This window comes from Pygocentrus nattereri, chromosome 25 (assembly GCF_015220715.1).
Source record: "Pygocentrus nattereri isolate fPygNat1 chromosome 25, fPygNat1.pri, whole genome shotgun sequence".
In the NCBI taxonomy this organism is placed as follows: Eukaryota; Metazoa; Chordata; class Actinopteri; order Characiformes; family Serrasalmidae; genus Pygocentrus; species Pygocentrus nattereri.
This window is the reverse complement of record NC_051235.1, coordinates 9,213,411-9,232,095: the sequence shown is the minus strand read 5'-3', so window position 1 is coordinate 9,232,095 and position 18,685 is coordinate 9,213,411. Positions and strand designations below refer to the sequence as shown.

General features: G+C 38.2%; 1 protein-coding gene across 1 annotated transcript; it reads left to right on the top strand.

Annotated features, from left to right (window-relative positions):
* Positions 1-1,672: 1,672 nt before the first annotated feature.
* On the top strand, positions 1,673-14,603 carry mras (muscle RAS oncogene homolog). The gene is made up of 6 exons (XM_017694628.2): positions 1,673-1,928; positions 4,457-4,663; positions 7,989-8,142; positions 8,368-8,467; positions 8,556-8,635; positions 10,714-14,603. Exons 2-6 carry the CDS (start codon positions 4,471-4,473, stop codon positions 10,811-10,813), a joined length of 627 nt encoding a protein of 208 aa, XP_017550117.1. The 5' UTR covers positions 1,673-1,928; positions 4,457-4,470; the 3' UTR covers positions 10,814-14,603.
* Positions 14,604-18,685: the final 4,082 nt, after the last annotated feature.

The window sequence follows — 18,685 nt, the reverse complement described above, 5'->3', positions numbered from 1 at the left end:
AGCCTCACTGGCTTAACAAAATTCACGATTTGCTCTCCTTTTTTGTGATTTCGTCCATCAGTATTCTCTCACTACAACACCCAGAATGCATTATTCGGATACATCACAAGCACAGTGTCATAATCAGTGGCAATCACTACCAAATGCTGACGGCTAGCAACTGATCTGCTAGTTAGCATTAGCAATGCAGCACTAATTTCAACTTTTTCCTTAAAGGAATGATTCAGCGCTTCCTAAAGCACTTGTAGTCTTTCAAACTTAACTTCCACCTTCAAGATACATCAACAGAAAGGGATTTTTTCTAGTCTTTAAATCAGGAAATGTTGCTTTAGAGACTTAGAGAGACTTTAGGGACTGCTGTGAGAGGTGACCAGGCATTATTTTGGCAGTTGTGTCCCTTTAAAGAACCTGAACGTGTATTCCTCAAGAAATACCTTAAGTCTAATGTCCATTTCTCAACTCTGTTTTATGTTGGACATTTTTATATGTCCAATATAAAATGTATATATGCGATATGTTGAAATTAGTAAAGAAACTCCATTTAAGTAAAATGTGTAATAATTATAACTCAGTCAAGTACGCTGCTTTTTATCTGCAATCTGCATTAATGGCTTCTGACTTTATCCACACCTTGAGGGGAGTTATTTCTGGGTGTGTGTACTTGTGACCTACAGACGTGACTAGATTCAAGGGGAATGAGCCATGTACCGTGCTAGAGAAACTTACAGTATAATGACAGGAACTTGATGTTCGAAGTGTTTAATTCCCTCTAAAAGCTACCTCACAGAAAGTTTTTGCATGAAAAGATTACGGAAACACTGCCTGATTGTTTTACAATAGATTTGCAATTAAATATATTGTTTTATCTATCCATAGTGGAGAGGTACATGCAGGGGACAGTAAGGCCCAAAAATAGTGAAATAGTGCCCAAAGAAAAGGTACATTTTGGGATTTACCACTATTTTAGCACCTCAGTTATTGTTTAGCACAGTAAATAAAATTGCAACACACCTGCATTGTAGGCATTGTGACCCTTGGTTCCTATCATCACCACTGACTGTAAAGAAATCCGAGCTGGTTTCTGTACGATACAGCATTCACATCAAATCTGACCAAATGGCTTCGAACTGAAATAACTGATTTGAATTTTGCAGCAATGTTCAAAAATCGGTGCATTTCACCTTTAAAATAGGCCAACTTTAATACTACCAATAATGGTAAGATTTATGGTATTCAAAGACCTAAAGCGAGAGCTCTGATGCAGTCATCATTCACTTGAGAGGCTTTTTTCACATCTTTAATTCATAGAGACGGCCAAAATAAAACCTGAGCGAACAGATATATTATATACAAATGTATTAAACACATTCTGACAAACGACTGAGTGAAAGGTAAGACGTTTAAGCAGCAGTCCTTTTTATCTTCCTCTGTTCTAACCACCACACTTTACCTCCGAAGTGTGAAGTCTGCTCATGTTTTCCTTTTAAACCAACAAGCTCTGACAGTGGAACGGTCCATTCGTGTGTCAGAGGGATGTCCGTGCAAACCGTTTCCGCACTTTTCATTATTTTGGGAAAGACGATGATCAGAAGCTTTTGTGGGACAATGTCTAAACTTACTGTACATAAATACAAAATGTGAGCCTGACGTCGATTTCAGAAAAATATTATTTTTTATCGGGGAAGTTAATGCTTCCCCCTCCTCCTCTCCTATGTAAATCTCTGTAAATTGTGACTCCTGTTGAGGTGTAAGGAACTGAAACAGTTAGTTTTAGCAAATGAAGCTAATGTCGGTTTGTGGAAGCGACTGTGCTGGACTGTGGAGCAAATACAACGCCTGTCCGTTTGCATTTCCACTGTAATGTCGGCAGCTTCATCCGTTCAAGGGGACTTTCTCGCTGGCATATGGTGTCTTCTTCTCGTTGAACGGTAACGTTAATATGTCTTTAGTTCTTTAACGCGTTTTATTACCCCGCACTTGTGTTGACAGTTGACGTTAACAGTGTTATAATCAGTGCTGAGTGACTGCAGGACGAAAGCGCTGCCTTTGTCTCAGCGCTGAGGAGATTTAAAAACACATTTCATTAATATGGCTTCGGCTTTCGATACGTTTTGGCTGCAGTTTACTGTCTTGAACATAGAGGAACTGAGTAGACGAATAAAGACGGGAAAGCACAGAAAAGAAGGGCGTTCATCGAGCCATTTCTTCCTCTCTTAGCGAGGGAGACGCTGTTGCTTTCTGAAGGAAACGCTCCACAGCCTTTTTCTTGACTCGAACAAAGTGACCTGAAAACGGAGCTGCTTATAAAAGAGCATAAAAAATGCGTGGAAACAGGATTTTATGTGGTGGACCTGACTAGAAGTGGGAAGGAAATAAGTCAAACTTAAACATGGCTGTAGTATGGAGTCATAAAGCTGGCCGTGGACCAGTTTAAACAGAACTGTTCACCTCAGAAATATGCCTGCTGTGGTGTAACCCAACGTACTGATATCGTCTCACGTCTGTACTGAGTCGGTGTGAGTAGACTAGGTGAGGTCACTTCTCACTGCTTTGTGCGCTTGCTTGGAGCCAAACCTTCACATCTCTTAGGCGACAGTATCAGTTTGGCTTCTGCCAGCTACAAGCTGAAATCTCAGTTGAATCCTGTTCACAAAACCATCGCTGCATCAGAATATCCACTTTAAATGGTGTCAGGCACATTGTGCTCATTGCCTTGGCAGCCATTGTCTTTGTGGTCGTATTTATTGTAAAGGATATCTGCAGCACGGGCCAAAATGTGCTACACTACACTGCTTACTCAGGCACTCTGGAATTTGTTGGGATATTGAATTGCAGCTGTATTCACTAGACTGGAATATCAAACAGTCTTGGACAGCTGTTGGCCCATCAGAGCCTTGTAAGTAGAAAATGAGCAGGATCATTAAGGAAAACTATACACTGTTTATTAATAAATACTTATTTGTGGCAGCCTGCAAAGCTGAAAATTCCTTTCCTTCACCTTCAATTGTGGAAGCTGATGTACCGGTGTCAAGACACGTCGTGTGACTAATTGAAGATCAGAAATGCTCAGTGTGCATGCATTAAACAAAGTGTTGCTTAATTCAATGATAAAGGAGGGATCAGATCACCAGGGATACAGCAGGAGAGAGGAAACTCTGGATTTCCTTCACAGGAAAGGCTAGGCTCCAGACCCAAATACACAGTTCCTCTCAGATCTGCTTTTAACTGTTGCAAGTGTAACTAGGATCTGGATCTGTTACCACACTGTATATCTGTAGGTGTCGGCCTCACCGTTGAGATAAAATCACAGACTGAATCAGGGCAAGTTCTTGAGTGCAATCAAAAAGCCAGGGATCAATAGTGATGGCACCAATTCGATAAACAATGGTGGTATTAGTCCAATGCTGGATCCGAGTTCAGAAAAAAAGAACAAATCTAGTCTGAATCTGCAAGAAATGTGGCCTGAAATATCACAGAATATCTTGTAAGTGAAATATGTGACCTAACAGTAGCTTAACATTTAATATTAGAATAAATAACTAGCCAAGTATTATATTAGATCTACCATTAGTTCATATGTTTTCTGTAGGGTCTTGAGAGAGTTTGAGAATGCACTGAAAATGGACATCTAAAAGTACCAGTGTTTCGAGTTAGTTTAGTCGCCAGATTGGTATCAGTGTATTTATATTTTAAGGTTTCGGTATCATGTGTTAGCTTGAAAGAAAAACATTTCTTTATTATGCACATTCATTTGGAATTGTTTTGTTATGGGATATCCATGTGTAATTCTTTACAATTAAAGAAATATATTAAAAAATTTCAGCCGTGTGCTCTTGCCTGAAGTGTGTGTGTGTGTGTGTGTGTGTGTGTGTGTGTTTGTATTTGGTCTAGACCAAGGGTATCCATCTGCAAGGGGCTGGTGTGGCTACAGGTTTTCGTTCTAGCAAAGCTGGTTGCGCACATGCTCAGTTGTTTGAAGACAGAGCAGTTGATTAAACTAGCAAAATCGGTGAGCTCCTGCTCGTTGAGAATAAAAACCCCACAGTCACACTGGCCTTTCGCGGATAAGATAATATACTGCGAGCTTTAAGTAAGCAGAAATGGTTGTACATGTCCTTGATCAGGCTGGACTGTAATCCCTGTGTCTGGTTGAATCAATATTTCCCATATGTGTGAGCACATAATGCTTTTCTTTGGATGCCTGAAAAAGCCTTGGTCAGCAGTTATTCCTGAGTGGTTACTTGTTCTCTAAAGCTGCACCATTATAGTGCCTTCATATCCATTTACTGGCCATCTTTAAAGTGTTAGGGTCTGCCATTCTCACACTAATAGTCTTCATTCGTTTTTTTTTTCTTTGCCTTACATGCAGGAAGTATGTTTGTGTGTGTGTGTGTGTATGGGTGACTGACTGGGCAACAGCAACCAGCCTTACACCATTCTCCCCTCTATGCTGCAGGTGTAGCAGTCTCCATGGCGACCAGCGCTGTTCCCGGGGACAACCTGCCCACCTATAAGTTGGTGGTGGTGGGGGATGGAGGCGTGGGTAAGAGCGCACTCACCATCCAGTTCTTTCAGAAGATCTTCGTCCCGGACTATGACCCCACCATTGAGGACTCCTACCTCAAGCATACTGAAATAGATGGACAGTGGGCCATTCTGGATGGTAATTAAATTTATTCCTTATAATTCAGTAACTACTTTAAATTATTTGGCTATTACTGTAAAAATAGCAGGTAAGTTATGTAGTTATGAGAGTGAGGATCTGTGGCTCTGGTAGTTTTAGGGATTAAGCAGGTCCCTTGAATCCACTCTCCTAATAGTATTTTGACTGAACCAGTATGTCTTCACAGGTGCTATGTGTGTTTTTATGTACACTAGAAATGAATGGCCCTTTTCCAATACTCAGTCCTCATCAGGACAAAAGTCACCATCATTCTCAGATTTGGCTGCCAGTTTATTTGTAACACTGTAATATGATTGCGAAGTGATATATGATGATTTAATAATAATTGCAATACATTAGTTTTTTGTACACCAAAAATATGTGCTTTGCCTTCATATGTTAATGAATTGATGAATGTTAATGAACTAGAGGCATACTATTGCACACATTTTCATGTTAGTTGTTTTTCAGTATTTTTCAGTATGTTAAAATGTGAAGGTCTAATTACATACCACACATTAGTTTGACTCAGCTTAATAAAACGTATTTAAATTTGTGCTGTCCTATATTAAAAATAATCCCCCAAAGTCACAAGTCTTAGAGCTTATAATTGATTTATGAAAATGTTATTTAAGTGTGTGTGTGTGTGTGTGTGTGTGTGTGTCTGCGTCTGCTGCAAAAGCACCGCCCTCCCTGCACACTTTACTTTGATAGGCTGCACCCTGATGCCTAGTTTTGATCCTTGAGGTGTTTTCCACCAAAAAATGTAATGAGAGATCCTCAAAGGAGATAAGTGATGTACTGTTGATACCTTTTTCAACTTTTGATATATGTTCTGTTTTGCGATAAACATTGAAATCATTACACCCTTAATATTTTTTGTTTTCACAAGTGAGTGGATTTTCCACACTGTATTTTCTGCAGAAAGTAGACTTGAAGTGTAATAACTGTATGCTTGCATTTTATATGTGTATGTTTACGAGAAAGTCTAAACAGAGGGAATGCAGATGTTTTTTTTTTTTTCCACTTTAGAATAGTTCTGCAGATGTTTAAACTGCTTTCTTAACTTTTGCAAATATAAAATAGCTGTATTTTTTGTGAAATAATAACTTACTAAAAAAGTCTTGTTGGCTGTGCATTTCTTCATAAAAGGTAAAAATGTTTGAGTATTTTAAAGCTACTGTCACGGTTGGCTCCTCCCACCACTCCACGTGCCCCTTTGTTTTGGTTTTGGTTTAAGTTTAGTCCAGCCCCTCGTTTCATGTCTCCGCCCATGATTGTTTTCACATGTTTCCTGCCTGTCCCTCCTTTACCCTTTGTTATTTAAGCCCAGTGTTTGTCTTTAGTGTTTGCTGGTCTTTGTTTGATTTGTACTGTTTGAATCTCTGTCCGTGGTTGTTGTTTATCTGCTGTGTTGGTTGTACTGGTATTGGTTGTTTGATTCTTGGCTGAGGTTCAGTGTTTTTGTTTATCATGTCTGACCCGTATTCTCTCCGTATTGGCTACTTGAACCCGGACTGTTACGACTATGACCCTGGCTTTGCCCTTAATAAATCTCGCTTATCTCAGCATGTGCGTCTGCCTCCTTGCTCCCCGTCACAGCTATGTAGTTTATTTTTGTTTTGTTTTTTTAAAGAAAAGGTATCTAATAGTTATCAGTACCAGCTGCCATTCAAGGTTTTGGTTAGTTAGAGCAAGACTTTTAATTAGAGCACCGACATATAATTCAATAGGACAAAACTAAGTTGAAAATGTATAAAAAAAAGTGAACAAAAATGAACTAAAATTATTACAGTACATAAGCTACAGTACATGGCACAAAATCCAACGTCGTCTATAATGGCTGGTCATTCAAGATTATGAATTATATTATTCAGTAGTTGAACTTTAGTGCTGCTATTTGTTAATTATTTTGTCATTTCAAAATATGTGGCTATAGATGGTGCTAACATGCTAGTGGAGATCTTCTTTTCGGCCTCTGTTGTTTTGCTGTATTGTGTGCAAAACTGACGTCATGTATTCAAGTGGTATCTGAACTGTAATGTAGAAGTTCTGAGGTGTTGCACTACCTCTTGATGCTTAACACGAGCAGTTATGTCCCTTGTAGAGGTGGGCGATATAATTTTGCAAGTATGATAAAAGATGCACTTTTATAGAGTATATCATGGATATCGTCCATGCCTAAAGAACACTGAACAACTGCGTGTTTCATTAAAAAGGGAGCATAATTACTTTTAATTAGATTTAGTGTCTGAAGTGCTGAATAAAAATATTTTTGATGGCTGTTTTTGTGGCACTACCAGTGCATTGTGTCGGTGTCAAAATATTTTTCTATGTGTTTCGTATCGCGATATGATGTTTTTGCCACATTGCTCAGCCCAATTCCCTCATAGAGACCCTGAAATGGTTCTACGCCACCAAATTTTTCCATTGTTGATCTGCTGCTTCTGTAATTCTATTTTTTCCCCAAAAAAATGTTCGTTTCTTCTTTCTGCAATGATTTGGTGGCTGAGATTTTGGTGTATCATTCAGTACCAGTATTGCGTACACATGTGAGCATTTAGAAGTTTGGAACAGCTTGTGTTATTTACAGTTTTCTAATAAGGTAAACAAATGTGGATTTAAACATTCAGCATTTCAAGAATTCTGCAAACAAGTAGTAAATGAAAAAAGATCAATTATTTGCTGTAATTAGCTATTTAGATCTTTCCTCAAGCTGTCTGCCTTGATATTTGATCTTCACTGTGATTGGAGTTCCAGTGTTAAATTGGTAGCATAGAATTTAGCTTTATGTATTTATAAATGTTCTACTGCACAAAGATATATTCATCATTATTATTATTATTATTATTATTATTATTATTATTATAGTGAATGAGTTATATTCAAATAGCATTTTTAAATGACATAGTAAGCTACATGTTTACATTTAATTTACATTCTGTATCCATTCTGTATTTATTAAAAGTTTATAATCTGCTATCTCTGTACTTGTTTCAGTGAGCTACAAGTATGTAATGGATCTCTTATTAATCCAGAACTATTTATTATTATTATTATTTATAATTTTGAATTCTTATAATTATTTGATGCTCTTATTGCACCATTACTTCTCAAAAGTCAGTAAATTTGTGAAATTAGCTCTTAAAGCTCCACAGTTTACAGTATACTTTTTTTTCAGATTTGAACATAAATAATTGATTCATAAATATGTTTGTAATCTTGGCCTTTTTTTGTGTTTGTGTGCTTATTTAAACATTATCATTATTATGTGTGTGGGTGCGTCCATGCTTACTCTAAGGATAATCTCTGTGTTTGTGTGCAGTTCTGGACACAGCAGGTCAGGAGGAGTTCAGCGCTATGAGAGAACAGTACATGCGCACTGGAGACGGCTTTCTCATAGTCTTTTCAGTGACGGACAAAGCCAGCTTCGAGCATGTGGACCGCTTCCATCAGCTTATACTGAGAGTTAAAGACAGGTCTGAAAACACTTTCACTCGCTCACACTCATAAACATCAGTTCTGCTAATAAAATAATTCACTACACAATTAAACTCTTTTGGTAGTAATCAGGTTAGAGTAATGTAGTTCGCTCATTGGAGCTGTGCTAATTATAATCAGATAAATTAAAAGCACATTAAGATTTAATAATGTTTGAAAACAACAGTGCTTCACGTGTTTATTCTATGGGTGTTTGTTTATAGGGAGTCGTTCCCAATGGTCCTTGTTGCCAATAAAGTGGACCTGGTACACTTGCGGAAAATCACGAGTGAACAGGGAAGAGAGATGGCAATGAAGCACAGCGTAAGTAACTCATCTTTTTTTTTTTGGCAGATAATGTGGGTTTTGAATAAGTAAGGTTTATACATGTTTCTTGGCCTTCTTTTGACAGATTACGTATATTGAAACAAGTGCAAAGGATCCTCCCATGAATGTTGATAAAGCATTCCATGAGCTTGTGAGAGTGATTCGGTGAGTGAATTTGAATTGGGTAACAGTGACTCTGTGATTCACAGGCTGGTATTGACAGATGCATCACAATATGAGTTAAAAGATGATACAACAGGATATGATCAAATTATGTAGTTGAAATAGACAATACAATGAATTGGACATTAAAGGAAAACACAAGGAAATTAGAAATGTAAGGATACTACAGGGAGACATGGAGGAAACATGAGTAAAACAAAGAACTTTCTGTTTAATATAATAAAAGCCAACATATATACTCAAAAGTAGTATTCTGAAGTGCTGTGCGCAAATTACTACAGTAATTAAACAGTAAATATTCCATCATATCCTGTGGTAGAGTTATTTGGAGGCAAGAAGTATTCACTTGTATTGCGAGTGACAATAAAAGTCAAGCCGATTTGTATTGTCCAACTCTGAACATTAAAACACATAAAATAACAGGAAAAAAGTTTATTTTATGCAGCAGTTTTGAGCATTGTCTAAATTCCAAGACTAAGGACAATGCTCAAGCACACTGCGTTCACTTTAGAGAGCTTGTTTGATGGTTTGGGTCAATTAAATTACAATTAAAGTAAAAGTTTGGATGCGATTTCTACTTGTGAGCAACCAAACTTTTTCAGTGAGATGACATAACTTTCTTTGTGATGAATTAGTCACAAAAAAATGATAGATGTCCAGTGATGCTCTGATGAGTGAATTTTGGGTTTGATCAAAATGATCGGAGTATCCAATTTTTGGAAGAATCGCTTTCTGCAGCCCCCCTAGTGGCCATTCCTCTTGCAGAATGGAAATCTGATCTTTTTAATTAACAAATTAAAACTCAACTCTTATCAGATTGAGTAGGATGCTGTTGTCTCTCTGCGTGAAATGTTTTAACTCTTTTACCTGCTATGTAAACGTAGCCAAAGTGGCCCAAATCTGATTTTCTCACCAAATCTGATTATTATTTGTTTTGTTTGGTTGTTCACAATATCTTTTAATTGTGACCTATATGTAACATCAGTCTGAACAGATCGCACTCCTAAACTGACCCACATATGCAAAAGAACAATGCTTCATGTTGCTTCACGTGGCTCCTCCAGAGGTAAACAATCATGACTATGAACGAACGCCAGTTGCTCCCTGAGGTTTAATTTTTTTTTTCCATCAGCATCACAGAAGCAATAATAAAGCTTCACTGACTGAGAGCTGGGCTCATCACCCAGATTGTGTTTGAGCCCGCCATAAAAAGGGCACTTCTTTGGTTTGTGTCAGATTCTTTAAACTTTTCTTTCACACTTTTAACTGTTGTTTAACACTGCAGCCTTGTTCTTCGACGGCCGCGTTCAGCCGCTAGAATTCCGATCTGGCTGTTTAGACCGAGCTACTGCATATCAGATACGGATCAGATTTCAGTACCACATATGAAAGCATCTCTAACAGGAATTGAAATGGTCAAATATAATGTGTTTTTGCTGTTCACACAGCCACACAAATGACACATCTTTGTCACAAAACAAATTTGGGCCACTTTTACCTGCTGTGTGAACATTTGTTGAGCTGCTAAAAGAGGAAGGATGAGCCACAATCAAAGAAAAAAAAACATTTAAACAAAAAAAATGTAGTTCGTTTATGGTTTTGTAAATCACACACATTTCCATCAAAACATATTCCATGATAATGAGTTATTAAAAAAAGCACAGTGAAAAAAGTTAGAAGAAGAGTTAGATTTCCTGAAATCTCCAAAGTCTCTAATATTTTCTAAAAAGTTTAAACAGTGACATTCTATATACAGTTGTATAGTCAAATTACATTTTTAAAAATTTTCTGAATACAAATAAGAACATATTCTCTGTAGAGAACACATTGCTTTATTTGCATTTATTTAACATGCTGAAAAAGGTTTTAGATATTATATTTTATGTTTTGTTTTCCCAGTATGTTAGACTCAGCAAATAAACATTGTACATTAAAATGTGCAGAAGTGTGTTTTCTATAGAGGAGTTCTGCTCTTTTCCGGTTTGAAAAGCAAGAAAAAATGGGTTATTTTGGTATATTTCTTTGTTCCCGTCTTTGTCTTGGTAATTTAATTTGTACAGGCAACAAGTTCCAGAGAGGGCTCAAAAGAAGAAGAAGAAAACAAAATGGCGAGCAGACAGACCATCAGGCTCGGCCAGGCTTCACTGTGTCCTACTCTGACTGTTTCTGTCTCTCTCCGGGGCACGTCAACAATGCGATGATGGCTCGGACTGTTAACACACACGTAAACATGCACTGCCCCTCTGATGTAATACTACTGCACACAGGTTGAAATATATATAAATAAATACACACACACACACACACACACACACACACACACACACACACACACACACACACACACTAGGGTTTTGGCAAGTTTCACTTAAATCCAGCCAGTTCAGAGGATGAATTGTCTTTAGGTGATTTCTGTTTAACGAGCCTTGGTCTCACTGTCCAGTCAGTGTTGTGAGTGGTAAAGTGTTATAAAGGTCCAGTTGGCTATTTTTTAACTGAAGAATTGTGTACGATGTTCAATTGCCATTCTTCTAATCTCCTAAAATGGCTGTTGAATCCCTGGAAGATCCAGGAAACAAGTGCTGTTTGACTGCTGGCTCTCTCAGAGAACTACTCAAAGACATCCCTAATGAGGCCTTGTTTTTGTACGAATTTGTACCTCATGTTTGTCCCATTATTGTAAATGAATCCTTTAACAGCACAGGGATTTGTTAAAGTGGAGTGTTTGAGCTTCTGTCTGTTCCATGGAGAAGCTCTTAAACCTGTACTGGGACCACTGGCTGCCCTTGAGTCAAAAAGTGAACAGATGAATATACAGAGGCGGACTGAACGTTTCCATTCGTTACAATAGCATCTGCTCAGGAGTGCAAATTTGTGCAGAATTCACTGCTCTACTCAAAGCCATCTTGTTGATTCCATACCCAACTTCTCAGTCATAGATTTTGCATTAATGAAACGCTCGGGAAGTTGCTTGCATGCTTGAGAATCAAATTAAAAGAAGAACCAAGAAATTAGTCTCAGCTTAAAGACAACAGCATTGCTTTGACCTACTGCACAATTTAGCATTAGCCAGCAGAAAGGTCATTTAGCTACAAGTTAAATAGCTCTTGTTTACTGCCCAAATGCAAATGATGGCAATCAGAAGTAGCTAAATGCATCCATTTTGCTAGAAACCATGGTCAACCATTTGTGCTAATAGCTAGTAAGAGGGGAATAAGAGAGTTCCACTGCTGAGAAGGCAAAGGGATTATTGCTGACATTCATGCAGTTCTAGATTCTATTTGCACACCAGATACCATCTCACTTGAGAAATCATAGCAGATTCAGGTTTTAACCCCATCCACATGTCTCAAACAGCAGACACCAACCCTGATCCTGGAGATCTACCTTCCTGCTGTCTAGTTCAAAGCACCACCTAATCCACCTGCTTAGCTTTATCAGTCATCCTTATTGGCTGGATCAGATGCATTAAATGAATGGTTTTGCGAAAAATCATGTTTAGATTTTTCCACTTACCCCAGATGTAGTTGATCAGCGAAGACATGTTTGGTGTCTAGATTTTGCTTCTTTAGTGCCGAAGCTACGAGGCTATTATGCTGTGACACAGGTGTTGTCTAACATGGCTGACCGATGTACTAGGTATGATTTTTCTTTTTGTTAATAATGGAAAGAAGTAGCATTGCTGAATCAGAAGGGGGGAAAATGCTAAAATATGGTGTCTGTGTGCTGCTTTGAATTATCCTGAAAAAACAGAAATAATCATTTAAATTCAAGGCCCGTTTGGATTCTGGGGGAGGTTTTTGGACCACGTCATACATCTTTATTTATTAAAGTAACATGAACAGGAAAAGAATGTCTGACTCTATGTTTAGGTCTCAAATGTTAAATGAACATTATACTGAATTCACTCACATCCTCAGAAGGACCTTGGTCCTTCGTCAAGTTTTGACTGAGTTCTTCTTGAATACTCTCAAGCACTTGCAATCATCAAATTTATGTGCTTGGTGAAGGGGTCCAAAGCATAACGGCCGTTACAAAATCTTCTTCCACACGTTGCCTGCAATTATACATTTTCACCAGAGAGGTGTAGTTCACAGTTCACAGGATCGAACTTGCAGGAGTTTGCAGTTTGCAACTCTTTAGTGATTGTTTAACTTTATTTAGGCTGTTCATTCATTTGTGAGATCTCTCTTCATGCATGTTTCATCCCTCACCTTCCTCACCTGTGCACAACACTGAAAATTAGTCCTGCGCCGCAAGATATTGTAGCAGGCCCAGTGGGAATCCCAAGGGAGTGCAGACCAGTAGTTCACAGTTCAAGCCATACTGTGTCCTAAACTACATTGACAAGTTTGCACAACCTTAACAAAAACCTAGATGCGGTTTAAGTGGGTTGAGAGTTTTTGAGATGTAGTTAGAGATATAATTTGGGTGACTTTTTACTAGCCTCTAAGTTCCAAGGCTCAACTTAATGAGGGAAATATGGACGCCAAACATGTCTAGGTTGATGAACTACATGGGGGTTAGTGGAAAATCAAGTTCATTTATTTATTGCCAAACTATTACTTTGGAGGGCAGTGGATTTGGCCTAACCTCAGTGGGAAAAGTAGATCTGCGAGAGGAGGGCTGGTGACCACTAGTACAAAACGATATAGCAAGAAGTTACATTTGATTGCTAGGTAGTTTCCAGCCATTGCTGCCCTCAACATGAGAAAATAGCATTGTTTAGCGTTTATCAATGGCCAAAATGGGTATTGACACTATTCATGAAATCATCATTTTTTTCCCTCTTCTTTTCTTCGGCATGTGCGATGGATTGATGGTGGATTATACACCAACTTTAAAGGCATAGTTGTACCAAAATGCTAGTGTAACTAGTATTATAGCCATGCAACATTTGACTCAAGATCAAGACTTTGCGCTGCTAAATGTCATCCATCGGCAAACGTTCGATTTTGTTGTAGGCTAATTGTACAGTGACAATAGAGGAGTTATTCTGTTCTATTTCTAGTCAAACTGTCCCCAAGGAAAAAATGACTTTTCTGTGCTGGGCTTTGCAGAGTTCTAGTGCAGCTTTTGCTCAAAGGACTGAATACTGACTCTACTTCTTGACACACTGGCCTTAGTGTAGGACAGGATTAACTCATTTGTTCGCTTGCATATCTAGGGCAGTTAAGCAATAGTTCTGCATGTTCACCAGTTTCTAAACATTACATATCTCAGAAAGGTGCCCACATATGTTTGCTGAGGAATTCTTGAATATGTCAGTGAAAGAAGCAGCGTAACAAATACTTTGTCACTGCACAAGTTACCATTTATGTTTTTCTTTCTTGTACAAAAATTGACCAACCAAGAATCTTGGTGTATTTTTGTTCGTCTCGAAAGCATCGTCACTTTATGTTGGCTTGTAAAACTGTGTAAAAGTGTCTCTTGTATTGACTTTGAAAAGGCTTTTTCCAAGTGTTTGAATGTAAAGTTTGCTGATTTTAACTGCATTTCGAGCCAGAAGAGCTTATAACAGCGGCTGTTTTTTATTTTTATTATTTTTTTTTTTGAGGTTTACCATACATGATGTGAGTGTATACTGTTCTCTTCTACTTCACTCCAGGGACACATTTTATCTTGGGAATAAAACTTTTTTTTTTTTTTTAACTATTTTTTTTCCCTAACTTTTTGTTTTAAGGTTTGAGGACAGAATATCAATGCGCTGTATTGCAACCTCATTAGAATGTGCAAGAAATGCGGCTGACAGTTGGATCTAGTAACCATTTTGCTACTGTTTTTGTACTTAAGTAATTTATTATTATTAATTATTCGTGTTCTCTTACCATATTTGTATTGCAATCATAGACACCAACACAGGCTATGAATTAAAAGGGAATTTTTGCAAAGAAACATTGTAAGAATTTCTAAACTATAAGATAAAGAATAAAAAGGTATTATGACAAGATACTTTTGTTTCAGTGTTTGTCAGTATCTTGGGTTTATTGTTTAAACCATAAATGAATTGATCTGAATGTCAGTTAAGGAACACTGACCAACTGCTTCATTACAAAAGGCCTAATTTATCCTGTTAATTTGGATTTTGTACAGTGCATTATGTGAAACATTGAATAAAAGTTTTGTATTAGTAGTTTTAGTATTTTGGAAATGGTTCCAACTCATCAAATCTCAGACAAATTAAATATCGTGATGAATTCTGTGTATTGCAAAACGGTCTTGACCTATTGTGATGTTATTTTTGCCATTTAACAAAGCTTTTCCATGAGGTCATGCATTTTTTCCACCAAAGGTCAATTGGTGGGCAAGACAGTTTATCATATAGTCAATCGTCAGAGACGTCCAAAATTTGCTCCTTTAGTTTAGTGTTGGAGCGACAAGGCTAACATTGCTAACAAACAGGTGTTGTTTATAATGGCTCACTGCTGCGTTCAGCTACACTAAAGCCTGTAAACTGTGCAATATTAGCATTCTTATATGTTCATCACAGGTCACACAGCATAAGATATTGCAGATATAATGTTGGTCATACTTCATACCCGAAGCCACATGTGGAGTTGCCTAGGAAAGGAGTCTGGCCTCCTTGTACTCTACAGCAGCCTCTGCCCTGGGAAATTTGGGTCAGTGACCACAAAGTGAAACCGAACCCAAGTAAGTGATAGGTCCTATATGTAGTGCATTTAAGCGTTCTCCTGCATTACCAGCTTAGTGTATCAATCACAACACCTTGGCAACCCATCATGCTGTAGAGGCCCTGGGGGGCCTAAATCACTATTTAGGATGACTGGGATAGTCAAGTGGTCCACATGGTGTCTTTAGCCAACAAGAAGGTGTTTGCACTGCACAGGCAAAAGAAACATGGTCTTGATTTGGAATCGGTCTCCTTTAATATAGGCCTGTTTTGGAACATGCAGCTCCTGGCAGGTTCGCTTACCAGAGCTCCAGCCAAAAGGTTGGAACAACTTAAAAAAAAGTTTGCAGAATTGTCCTAGGCCAAAGGTAGACAACATTTACAGATGCACAAGGGACTTTTAACTGCCCCCTCTTACTGAGAGACACCTGCATTTTTACCAAAAAAAAAAACAAAACAAAACTGAACAAGTCAGACCTCCTCAGACAAGAGGTTACAGGCCACTAAAGGAACCCAAACTAGATAGCCATTCCTAGATGCCACCCTGAGAGATACAAGAAATCACCAGCACCTCGTACGTGTAGGCTCCTGAATGAGAATGATAGCGGAATAGTGGAACACCTGCGATTCCTTCGTTTACTCATTTGTTTACTTTTTTTGACAGTTGTTTTTCATGCTTTATTGTAACAGCAAACAACATGGCATAAAACCCTCAATGATGCTGCATCATAAGTAAACATAAATAAACATTAGCAAGGCTGCACAACCATAATAAAGACCTGGCTGTGGTTTGAGTGGGATAACATTTTTGGGTGACTATTGACTTCAAGTGTTTGTTAGCAATGTAGCTCCAGCGCTAAACTAAAGAAGCAAAATTAGGACGCCAAATGTCTTGGCTTATGGATATCGGAGGTGGAGTGCAAAAACTGTCCTTTAAATCTTTGTCAAACCACTCCTTTGTAGGGCAGCATGTTGGATGCAGGTTGGGACTAAACATAATGCGAAAAATAGAAGGAAGGCCGGTGCCCCCTGGTGTAAATCAGGACTAGCTGGATACACACTTGATTGCTAGGGTTTCTGAGGCAGTTTCTAATGTTAACAGCCTATTGAAGGCTGAAATCATGAAGTTCTCAGTGCTGCATATTCCCTGGATTGATGGTGGAACAGATTTTTTTTCAACTAAAGGTCAGTTGGTGAGTAAACAGATGCAACATGTGTTTGACATCTATATAAACATAAATGACTATACTGTTTTACATGAGTTTTATTTACTTTATAAACATTGTGAGTTTTAAATTGTACAGCTCACCCGTCAATCCACAAAATCCATGTGGGGAAAGTAAGCTACAAAACCAGCCAGCTGTGATTTCATTATGGTTGTGATGTCACAACTACGAACACATTTATGTATGACTGCCTATTCAGCCTGCAGCAGTTTACCCTGCCATAGACTGTAGTTACTGCACGTTTCAGCCAGGATTGCTACAGGGCAGCTAAACAGAAACAAAAGTAACAAAAATAGCCTGGGCAGTTAAAGATGGCCATGTAAAACTTAACTATGACTTATTAATTATGAGTGGACCTCGGGGGGAGAACAACATGTAAGAAAATGCATAACATAGGCCGTATAAGTTACTTTATATGCGTCATGAGTTAATAGTGTAACACTTCTCTCAGCCAGTGGATGGCAGTGTTGGAAAGGGATTGTACTCTTGAAGTCTCCTTAATGAGCCAACAGTCCTCCAAAGCCCTATTCGGATGGGATTTGTTTTATATGAGGAGGTGAGGTAGTTAAACGTGGTGTCAGTCATTTTTACTGACTGCGTAGTACAGATTGTGGCGCCTTTTACCTTCTGTAAACGAGCCATAAAATAACCCAGGTTATGTTAATCCGCATGTTGGTGAAAACTTTTTCACATGTTGTGGAAAAGGAGTTTCTTAAGTATGGAGGCTTGGAGAAGCACTTACTTCTGTTCTCTGACGAAGTCAACTTCTTATTGTCCAGCTTCTTATTCTAATTTTTCCCTTCCACCTTAAAAAGTGTGGCAGTTACTGTAGCCGGTTATGAGGAGCCTGGCCACTTCCTATTCCCCCCGTTATATCAAAAACAGGACTGCTAATCAGCAGGTGCTCGCGAGTGAGTCCTCAATGAATGGGAGGAAATAGAGCTCAATGGCTAAAAGCGAAAAGTTAAAATAGTTTCTAATCACTCGCCCAGAACCTTTATTTCATTTAGAAAGTAGAAGGAAGTATTTCATTAAAAAACAAAGAAAACTTACCTTTATATTTCTGTTTTTCTACAGCAAATGGGTTTTGGGCAGTAGGAGGCGGGCATTTCTGCTAGAGTGTGATTATTGATTGGCGAGCGGAGCAGCTCATTGGCTGTTCGCTGTTTTAAACTCCTGTAGCTCGAGTTTAAAAGCTCTTAAAATATAACAGTGATGTTAAAATGTTTTATTATTTTCATTGTTCAGGAAATGATTGCATTGTTTTACATTAAAAATGTTGCATTTATAAACTATGATTTTGGTCAAATGCTCCATATCAACACAACACATTCAGGAGCACCCTCTAATGTTCAAGAAACCCAGAAGACATTGCAGAGTGGTAATTCTCCTCTCTACAAACGTCTCAGGCCTCAAAATTTTAAGGTGGAACGGGAAAATTTGAACAAGAGGCTGGCGAGCTGGAAGCTGACTAAAGCCTTATTGCTCTCTGTGGCTAAAATTAAGCCGAGATGTAACGTTACTGTCCTGTCTCACTTTGTACTTTTACAAAGTTTGACTTTATGCAGTGAAGTTGACTGTTGGCTTTGGATTTACAAGGATTTACAACGACGATGCTAATGACGCGCTGCCAAAGAACTTGTAGACGGAGAGTTTTCCACTCTGTAATGTCTTCTGGGTTTTGCAGATGCTAGAGGGCGCTCCAGAGCAAGTCCAAAATGAATGGGTTAAGATGGAACATTTGAGAAAAATGTTCATAAAGCTTAAATGCTTAAATATAAATTAATACATTTATTTTCTGAACAAAGAACAACATTTGCTGTAACAATTTGCTGTAGAAAAAAAAAAACCAAAACAAAACAGTGAAATACATCCTTCTACTTTGTAAAATTAAAGGAAAGTTCTGGGCAAGTGATTAGAAATTATTTTAACTTTGTTTTTAGCCCAGGCTCTTCACAAACTGGCTTCGATACTGCGCTAACTTAAGACAGCAAGGTGAAAGGTCAGGCTAAACGAAATATTGGCTAAATGAAATGTTTTCACATCTTTTTTACTCTTTTCTGGAGAAAAGACCCCATCTCTGCCATTTAGACCGAGGTTTCTGATCCCGTGCGACTCACTCATAAACATTACAGACGTCCTCATGCAAACACGTTACTGCACCTCCCCATGGAA

What these genes read in the sequence shown, in the direction of transcription:
- mras (XM_017694628.2), top strand. Translation starts at nt 4,471, where the DNA reads ATGGCGACCAGCGCTGTTCCCGGGGACAACCTGCCCACCTATAAGTTG. An exon ending in ATACTGAGAGTTAAAGACAG is followed by an intron (nt 8,143 to 8,367) that starts GTCTGAAAACAC and finishes GTTTGTTTATAG; the next exon opens with GGAGTCGTTCCCAATGGTCC. An exon ending in GAGCTTGTGAGAGTGATTCG is followed by an intron (nt 8,636 to 10,713) that starts GTGAGTGAATTT and finishes TAATTTGTACAG; the next exon opens with GCAACAAGTTCCAGAGAGGG.